This window comes from Rattus norvegicus, chromosome 4, assembly GCF_021556685.1.
Source record: "Rattus norvegicus strain SHRSP/BbbUtx chromosome 4, alternate assembly SHRSP_T2T, whole genome shotgun sequence".
Classification (NCBI taxonomy): domain Eukaryota; kingdom Metazoa; phylum Chordata; class Mammalia; order Rodentia; family Muridae; genus Rattus; species Rattus norvegicus.
The window spans coordinates 86,071,642-86,081,641 of NC_141537.1; the positions used below are offsets into that span (position 1 = coordinate 86,071,642).

At 38.7% G+C, this 10,000-nt stretch overlaps 1 protein-coding gene across 4 annotated transcripts in view; it reads left to right on the forward strand.

Moving 5' to 3' along the window:
• The window catches only part of Itprid1 (ITPR interacting domain containing 1), a 168,173-nt gene that overhangs the window by 46,438 nt on the left and 111,735 nt on the right, over window positions 1-10,000 (forward strand). For all 4 annotated transcript variants that reach the window (XM_087658734.1, XM_087658735.1, XM_087658736.1 and 1 more), the window contains 2 exon segments: window positions 1,272-1,320; window positions 1,686-1,729. In XM_087658734.1, coding sequence (XP_087514860.1) covers window positions 1,272-1,320; window positions 1,686-1,729 — 93 coding nt within the window.

The following is a 10,000-nucleotide window of genomic DNA, read 5'->3' on the forward strand; positions in this document are numbered from 1 at the left end:
CTCTCCTCTGCTTCCTCCTCCCTTTTTCTTCCTCTTTCCTTTCCTCCTCTGTCTCTTCCTCCTTTCCCCCCACCAACCTCTGGTCCTCCTTCTCCCCATCCTCTCTTCCTCTGCCTCCTCTTCCTTTTCCTCTTCCTCTTTTTCTTTTTCTTTTTCTTCTTCCTCTTCTTTGTATACATGTATGTAAGAGAGACAGATAGAGAAGTAATTTCACTGAACCTGGAGTTGTGCAATTCAGCTAGACTGACCTCCAATTAGAATAAGTAATCTGGGTCCTACTAGTGCAACCACACCCTGTTCTTTTGTGAGTGCTGGGGATCCAAATGCAGTTCCTTATGTTAGTACAACAAGCACTTGAACCACAAGCCATCTTCCCAGCTCCTAGTGAACCTTGTGTCAGAACTCCATTTTATTTAAAGTTTCTTGGGCATCTTGCATGAGGCACTGGCGATCATTTGACTAACATAAAAAGTAATAAAGAAGAAAACGTTCCCATTCTGTGCATGCATAGCACCACAAATGAAGACCACTCCGCATCTCCCAGGTTTACTGGCTGGTTGGTTTTACCCAATAGTCTATGAGGAGAATTATTCAAGTATTTCATGGATAAAGTCAGACTGAGCTCAGGATATGAGGTAGTCGTTAACAAGAACTAAAGCAAATGTCTCTCAGAACCAGTACTGTTCATCTCCTTTCCCTTTCCATTTTCTGTTTTTCAAGCCACCTTAAAAGGCTGGAGCCTTTTAAACACAGGTTGGCTTTGGAGATCCTGGGACTCTATGACAATTTGTCCCTGGAATGAATGCAAATCTAGTTTCTAACCTGGCAGAGAACTCCTTGCAAATAAACATTGCTGGCTAGCTGCCTTAGGTAAATGTTGGGATTTAATAAGGAGAGGTTCCATGGTGATTTAGGGCCAACAAGAGAGAAACAATAGTCTCATACACTTTTCTATTCACTGTATTCACGCTAGGCAATTTCACAGCCATTTTACCACCTCTCACCTCCGTTGATTCATTTTGCTAGTCCTTTACGTTTTGTTCCTTTTTTCCTTAAGTTATAGGCTTTTGGCAAGTTTACATCCATTCTTGGAAGAGGCTGATTATGGAAAACAGGAGGTTGTGCCTCCAGGGGGAAAATGAATATGCTTACATGAACATGTGACTCCCTATGTAGGAAACAGAGCTGCTGAGTGTGGCAGATGATAGAGTGGGTCATTGTAGCTGGTTGTGCTTTGACTAACAGATCTGGTTCTTTCTTTTTCTTTGTAGAAAATTCCAAACAGGAAAGTATCCAGCAGTGGCTGGACTCTGAATTCTTGTAAGTGGTGTTTTATTTTATTTTATTTTATTTTATTTTATTTTATTTTATTTTTTGCATGTCTGTGTGCTTTATACATTTCTCTTGCAAAGCTTCATGAAAATAATGTTGGTTCACCCTCCCTGGAATGGGCTGTCAGCCATGGGTTCCCAGGGTGTGAGAAGTATGGGTTTTCATATTAACCGAGTACTTGAGGATTGCTGCATTACTTCAAAAGCTGTATGTCAACCTAAAAGTGCAAAAGTGGAATGTTATTTGCATTCAACTGCCTGATTTTTTTGTTCATCAGTTTAATTACAAAAGCAACATGGTAATAATCTATTTACGTACATTGTTGAGCTCACAGTGCTTTGTTTCTTTTATAGTGTCTCTGTAAATGAAAACTTCCAGCAAGCCATCAACCATTCTGGTAAGGCAAGAAACCCATCCCAGCTGTGCTTTGTGGAGCTGAGTAGATGTATATGCGAAAGGGACCTGTGCTACTAGAACTTCCTCAAGGGAGACTCAGAAGAGGCTCTTGGAAATAAGTCCATTTTCTCTCGTGATTTTATAAGACTTGGACTCGGAAAGTGCAGCCATTTCCCCAGCAGTGGATGATAGGCTGAAACCAGAACTCTTGCTACCATAAAACACTCAGACTAGCAAGAAACTCTCTGGGCCTATGTAGACATTTATAAGGATACAATTATGTAAAATAATTTAAATTTTCATAATATATTGTAGTTTAATTTCTAACCCCAGTTTCTCCTTTTCTTTCTTTCTTTCTTTTTTTTTTTTTTTGGTATTGAACTTAATATTCCTCTCTTTTTTTCTAATGATATGTTTATTCTAGCGATGAACAAATGACTAAATCCTAAAACAAAGAGCGAAAGTGTTTCTGAGGCAGAAAGTGTATCACACTGCCTCCCTGGAGTTTGAAAATAACGTTATTAAAGTAATGAGTACAGGTCTCATGCATTCCATCTTTATTAAATGAAAATGCCAGACTTCATGGGATCTGAGATCTCTCCATTATAAAATGTGCTTATGTCATAAGTGCCTCTCAGATGGACCAGATGAAATCTTGTGAGTAAAAGTGAGAATCAGCATCAACTCCAAGACACCTTGATCATATGTGTTAAAAATAATGTCCTAGAACTGATTATTTGCCTAAATAATATGTCTAAATATGACATAAACTAGGAATTACAGAAACAATTATTAGTCTTATAGTAACTTACCTTGTTGTTCTTAATTACTTTATATCCTCTACCACCATCTTCAATTAATATTGACCATTGCTTGCCAGTCGATTTAAATTGGGGCATTTTGCTTTTTAAAACTTTCAACTTTTTTAAAGTTGAAACTGAAAATTTTATTGAAATTCCCTCCTACACCCAGTTGCTCTACATTTTAAATTTGATTTTTTTATTCTTTGAAAGTGTCATCATGTTCATAATGCGTTTTAGTCATCACTCATTACCTCCTGTCATTTTCAGTCTTTCCTTTCACCATCTCCCCCTTCTTCGCAGGAAGCCCTTTCTATTTTTATGTCATGTGCGTGTTCTACTGAGTTTACTTAGGGTTGCTCACGTGAGCATGGGTGAAGTCATTTCCTGGATTATATCCAACCAGTCAGTAGCTACATGACTAAAGAAAGCGATGCCCTTCCATACTCACCATTAGCTGTCAATAATTACTCAGGAAGAGATGGACCTCATGAAACCTTCCCTCTTCTATGGTAAAGTACAGATATACCGACTCTTGTGCAAGATTTCACCCCTGCAGTAGATTCATCGACTGCAAGGCCATATCATTCCAGAGAAATCTTTTTACTATATACCTTGTCATACTCTGGCCCTTCCATTCTTCTCATCCTCCTTCCTAGCTAAGACCTTGACCCTCAGAGAGAACTTTTTTATGACCATTTTGGGTTAAGCACTCAGCTGTCCTTTACTCTCCACACTGACTAGTTATATGTTTCTGTCTTAACTGCTGTAGGCTATAATGAGACATGTCTCTAAGGCAGATAAGGAAAGCATTAATCTACAAATAGAAACATGAGATTTTAGAAGGCAGTTTGACCACATTTCTTTGAAATTGCTTTGTTTTTAACACAAGGCCTCCATGAAGTCAAAATTTCTGAACATTAGTCTCCAATAAATTGAATATGATTGCCTCTCTATTCATATTACTTAACACTCAAGGAAGAGACAAAAACATAGATATATTTTCCCACATAGACCTGTTTTTGACTCTTGCCTGCGTCATACTGGGAGGCCAGCACTCCTCCTTCGTTTGGTTTTACTGTATTAAACACTGCACTTCCTGGAAAATGCAACTCATGGTTCATAACTCTGGCTTCATCAGAGCCAAGTTAGTGAACTACAAAGGCACAGCAGGAGAGAAAGCAGGGTTTCTCTGTGGCTCTGAGGTCAGAGGGCACAGCTTCTACTTGGCAGTCATCAGGAAAGCTTTTAACAATAGCTTCTACAATCTAACTGAGATTTTGTCCTCCAAGGTGGCTCTCATTGATCATATTTTGAACTCTGGAACCCATGTGGGAACATGGCTGGTTTTCATTCTTCTTTTTCAGTCAAAGAATTTGAATGTAAAGAGCCATGACTTTTGGTCACAGATAGTTACAAGTAGGCAGGAGCTAGACTTGCATCCTTCTATGAGACTATATGTGCATAAAAATTACACAGAGCTTATGGAATTCCAGAGACACACTGGGAATAAGTTGAAGCCAGGGAAGCAGTTACTGCTGAGAAATAATAAAGTTAAAACTCAAAAACTCCAGAGAGGATATAAGGTGAAGTCACATTATCTTCCTACTTACCCCAGAGACAGTAGCCTAACCCAGATAGAAACTTCTCCTTCTAAGTGTGCTGGATACTTTCCCTTGTTTCCATGTTAATTTTAATAATTGCAGAAGACTTGCACTTCCCACTTCCTTGCCAACTAACACAGACATTATGAATAATGGTTTCTTACCTTCAGCCATGTTTGATAACAAATATTAAGGCACTGCAGTGAAACTCTCTCTGGCTTTCTTTAAGTCATCCCAGAAGATTGTCTAAGATGGTGACTTATAAGCAAGTAAAACCTGCTGAATCCAGACAATGTTCTCCTATTGGCCTCTTACTGCCAGTTTGAACATATGGGCTTAGTAGAGCACCAAAGATCTACCCATGCCATAACCAGACACTCAAAGCCTCTTTGAGGACACAGTTGCCAAGGATCATTTGCATAAGGACCATCATCCCAGACCAATATCTTTGACATAGATTCCATATTGAGGTCAGTTTGTTGCAAATGCCTGCCAACTCCCGAGGACAGATTGAATGACACTACTACCTGACTGTGAAAGTATGAAGTCATTACAATGTAAAGATCAGACATTCAGGATGAAGGAATGCTTCAACATGTAGAGTAATACCATTGACATGATTGACATGATGGTGCATCATTGTGAGTGAAAAGACCAGAACAATTTCCTGTATTAGAAAAACAGTTTCTACAACAGGTATAGTTAATGATCATTACTACTTGGTAGACAGTTAGTTGATTTAGCTTCTTCAATATTCTGATTTTTCTACTTTTCCAGTACTAGAAATTGAACACAGGATCTTGTGGGTGCTAAAGAAGCAGTACACAGCTCAGATACAGATTAGATTCTTTCAAGACAGGAACTTGTTATATTGCTTAAGCTGGCCTTGAACTCTTAATCTTTATTCTTCTACCTCCAGAACCCTATGGTTTCAGGCATGTGCCAATCCTTAGACAAGTCAACAGAGAAATACATTAGTTTATTTCCTGAAATAAGGAAGAATCATAAGAATTTAGAAAACCAATTATGAGCATGATGCTCTGTATCATAAGACATGGTCAGAGGAAATTCAGTTGAAGTGTCTTAAACATCACGAAGAGAAAGCATTTAGAGTAAAATCTGTTGTTCCCTGCTTCTTGAATTGTGGCTATGACTCCACATGGGTTCACATACTATGGGGGTCACCAAAAATTTGGCAATAGTAAAGGCTTCTGAATACACAATGAGCAAAACTTAATTTCAAATCTAATATGAAATGGAAAACAAAGTGTTATGGCAGCAGTCAACTGTACTGTGTCATGTGATATCATCTTAGTTCTCAGAACATATCAAGCACACTATGCAATGCCAATAAATGCTGCCTAGAATACCCTGGAGTATTATGGGACCATTGTATGTCATGAATGGCAGTGAATTACTCTATGTAGAAAGTTCTACATACCCTTCTAGTAACATAAGGATTTAATTATGGAATGCAAAATGTTCAATATTTTCCTACCATCATTCCTCAGAGTATCAGTGTCAGGTAGTATACCTTTAGATGAGTTTTGTTAGAAAATTTGATCTTAAAAACTGATGTTTGATTTGCTGACCTGAGTTTCATAAAAATCATTCAATGAATTTTGGCTTGAAAGTATTACAGAATTTCTAAAAATTTCTGGAACGGCCCTAAACATGGTTTTGTCATTTTGTACTATTCAGCTCCAAAAAGCACTGAATGGTCTGTAATTCCCCACCCTAGGAAATATTCAGAAAAAGTTTAGTTCTCTACATAAAATTAAATGAACCCATCACTCTCATTAGTATGCAAATCGTATTTTTAATTTTTCAGCATAGGGTTCTTTATATATCTCAGGCTGTCCTGGAACTATTTCAGAAGATCATGCTGGCCTCAAATTCATAGAGATCTGCCTGCTTCTTCCTCCTGAGGGCTGGAATTAAAGGCTTATGCCATCACCACCTGGCATATTTAACTTTTAAAATGATAAAATTATATTATGTATATGGAAAATATTTTAAAATAAACTTCTTTATTATTTATTATGGGTAAATGTTTGGCTATGTATCTATTTTATGTATGCACTGAGGTGTTTTAGTAATTGTTCTATTGTTATGAAGAGACATCATGACCAAGGCAACTCTTTTTTTTTTTTTTTTTTTTTTATTAACTTGAGTATTTCTTATATACATTTCGAGTGTTATTCCCTTTCCCGGTTTCCGGGCAAACATCCCCCTCCCCCCTCCCCTTCCTTATGGGTGTTCCCCTCCCAACCCTCCCCCCATTGCCGCCCTCCCCCCAACAGTCTAGTTCACTGGGGGTTCAGTCTTAGCAGGACCCAGGGCTTCCCCTTCCACTGGTGCTCTTACTAGGATATTCATTGCTACCTATGGGGTCAGAGTCCAGGGTCAGTCCATGTATAGTCTTTAGGTAGTGGCTTAGTCCCTGGAAGCTCTGGTTGCTTGGCATTGTTGTACTTTTGGGGTCTCGAGCCCCTTCAAGCTCTTCCAGTTCTTTCTCTGATTCCTTCAATAGGGGACCTATTCTCAGTTCAGTGGTTTGCTCCTGGCATTCGCCTCTGTATTTGCTGTATTCTGGCTGTGTCTCTCAGGAGCGATCTACATCCGGCTCCTGTCGGTCTGCACTTCTTTGCTTCATCCATCTAGTCCAATTGGGTGGCTGTATATGTATGGGCCAAATGTGGGACAGGCTCTGAATGGGTGTTCCTTCAGTCTCTGTTTTAATCTTTGCCTCTCCCTTCCCTGCCAAGGGTATTCTTTTTCCTCATTTAAAGAAGGAGTGAAGCATTCACATTTTGATCATCCGTCTTGAGTTTCGTTTGTTCTAGGGATCTAGGGTAATTCAAGCATTTGGGCTAATAGCCACTTATCAATGAGTGCATACCATGTATGTCTTTCTGTGATTGGGTTAGTTCACTCAGGATGATATTTTCCAGTTCCAACCATTTGCCTACGAATTTCATAAACTCGTTGTTTTTGATAGCTGAGTAGTATTCCATTGTGTAGATGTACCACATTTTCTGTATCCATTCCTCTGTTGAAGGGCATCTGGGTTCTTTCCATTTTCTGGCTATTATAAATAAGGCTGCGATGAACATAGTGGAGCACGTGTCTCTTTTATATGTTGAGGCATCTTTTGGGTATATGCCCAAGAGAGGTATAGCTGGATCCTCAGGCAGTTCAATGTCCAATTTTCTGAGGAACCTCCAGACTGATTTCCAGAATGGTTTTACCAGTCTGCAATCCCACCAAAAATGGAGGAGTGTTCCTCTTTCTCCACATCCTCGCCAGCATCTGCTGTCACCTGAGTTTTTGATCTTAGCCATTCTCACTGGTGTGAGGTGAAATCTCAGGGTTGTTTTGATTTGCATTTCCCTTATGACTAAAGATGTTGAACATTTCTTTAGGTGTTTCTCAGCCATTCGGCATTCCTCAGCTGTGAATTCTTTGTTTAGCTCTGAACCCCATTTTTTAATAGGGTTATTTGTTTCCCTGCGGTCTAACTTCTTGAGTTCTTTGTATATTTTAGATATAAGGCCTCTATCTGTTGTAGGGTTGGTAAAGATCTTTTCCCAATCTGTTGGTTGCCGTTTTGTCCTAACCACAGTGTCCTTTGCCTTACAGAAGCTTTGCAGTTTTATAAGATCCCATTTGTCAATTCTTGATCTTAGAGCATAAGCCATTGGTGTTTTGTTCAGGAAATTTTTTCCAGTGCCCATGTGTTCCAGATGCTTCCCTAGTTTTTCTTCTATTAGTTTGAGTGTGTCTGGTTTGATGTGGAGGTCCTTGATCCACTTCGACTTAAGCTTTGTACAGGGTGATAAGCATGGATCGATCTGCATTCTTCTACATGTTGCCCTCCAGTTGAACCAGCACCATTTGCTGAAAATGCTATCTTTTTTCCATTGGATGGTTTTGGCTCCTTTGTCAAAAATCAAGTGACCATAGGTGTGTGGGTTCATTTCTGGGTCTTCAATTCTATTCCATTGGTCTATCTGTCTGTCTCTGTACCAATACCATGCAGTTTTTATCACTATTGCTCTGTAATACTGCTTGAGTTCAGGGATAGTGATTCCCCCTGAAGTCCTTTTATTGTTGAGGATAGCTTTAGCTATCCTGGGTTTTTTGTTATTCCAGATGAATTTGCAAATTGTTCTGTCTAACTCTTTGAAGAATTGGATTGGTATTTTGATGGGGATTGCATTGAATCTGTAGATTGCTTTTGGTAAAATGGCCATTTTTACTATATTAATCCTGCCAATCCATGAGCATGGGAGATCTTTCCATCTTCTGAGGTCTTCTTCAATTTCTTTCTTCAGTGTCTTGAAGTTCTTATTGTACAGATCTTTTACTTGCTTGGTTAAAGTCACACCGAGGTACTTTATATTATTTGGGTCTATTATGAAGGGTGTCGTTTCCCTAATTTCTTTCTCGGCTTGTTTCTCTTTTGTATAGAGGAAGGCAACTGATTTATTTGAGTTAATTTTATACCCAGCCACTTTGCTGAAGTTGTTTATCAGCTTTAGTAGTTCTCTGGTGGAACTTTTGGGATCACTTAAATATACTATCATATCATCTGCAAATAGTGATATTTTGACCTCTTCTTTTCCGATCTGTATCCCTTTGATCTCCTTTTGTTGTCTGATTGCTCTGGCTAGAACTTCAAGAACTATATTGAATAAGTAGGGAGAGAGTGGGCAGCCTTGTCTAGTCCCTGATTTTAGTGGGATTGCTTCAAGTTTCTCTCCATTTAGTTTAATGTTAGCAACTGGTTTGCTGTATATGGCTTTTACTATGTTTAGGTATGGGCCTTGAATTCCTATTCTTTCCAGGACTTTTATCATGAAGGGGTGTTGAATTTTGTCAAATGCTTTCTCAGCATCTAATGAAATGATCATGTGGTTCTGTTCTTTCAGTTTGTTTATATAATGGATCACGTTGATGGTTTTCCGTATATTAAACCATCCCTGCATGCCTGGGATGAAGCCTACTTGATCATGGTGGATGATTGTTTTGATGTGCTCTTGGATTCGGTTTGCCAGAATTTTATTGAGTATTTTTGCGTCGATATTCATAAGGGAAATTGGTCTGAAGTTCTCTTTCTTTGTTGTGTCTTTGTGTGGTTTAGGTATAAGAGTAATTGTAGATTCGTAGAAGGAATTCGGTAGGGCTCCATCTGTTTCAATTTTGTGGAATAGTTTGGATAATATTGGTATGAGGTCTTCTATGAAGGTTTGATAGAATTCTGCACTAAACCCATCTGGACCTGGGCTCTTTTTGGTTGGGAGACCTTTAATGACTGCTTCTATTTCCTTAGGAGTTATGGGGTTGTTTAACTGGTTTATCTGTTCCTGATTTAACTTTGATACCTGGTATCTGTCTAGGAAATTGTCCATTTCCTGAAGATTTTCAAATTTTGTTGAATATAGGTTTTTATAGTAAGATCTGATGATTTTTTGAATTTCCTCTGAATCTGTAGTTATGTCTCCCTTTTCATTTCTGATTTTGTTAATTTGGACGCACTCTCTGTGTCCTCTCGTTAGTCTGGCTAAGGGTTTATCTATCTTGTTGATTTTCTCAAAGAACCAACTTTTGGTCCTGTTGATTCTTTCTATGGTCCTTTTTGTTTCTACTTGGTTGATTTCAGCTCTGAGTTTGATTATTTCCTGCCTTCTACTCCTCCTGGGTGTATTTGCTTCTTTTTGTTCTAGAGCTTTTAGGTGTGCTGTCAAGCTGCTGACATATGCTCTTTCCTGTTTCTTTCTGCAGGCACTCAGCGCTATGAGTTTTCCTCTTAGCACAGCTTTCATTGTGTCCCATAAGTTTGAGTATGTTGTATCTTCATTTTCA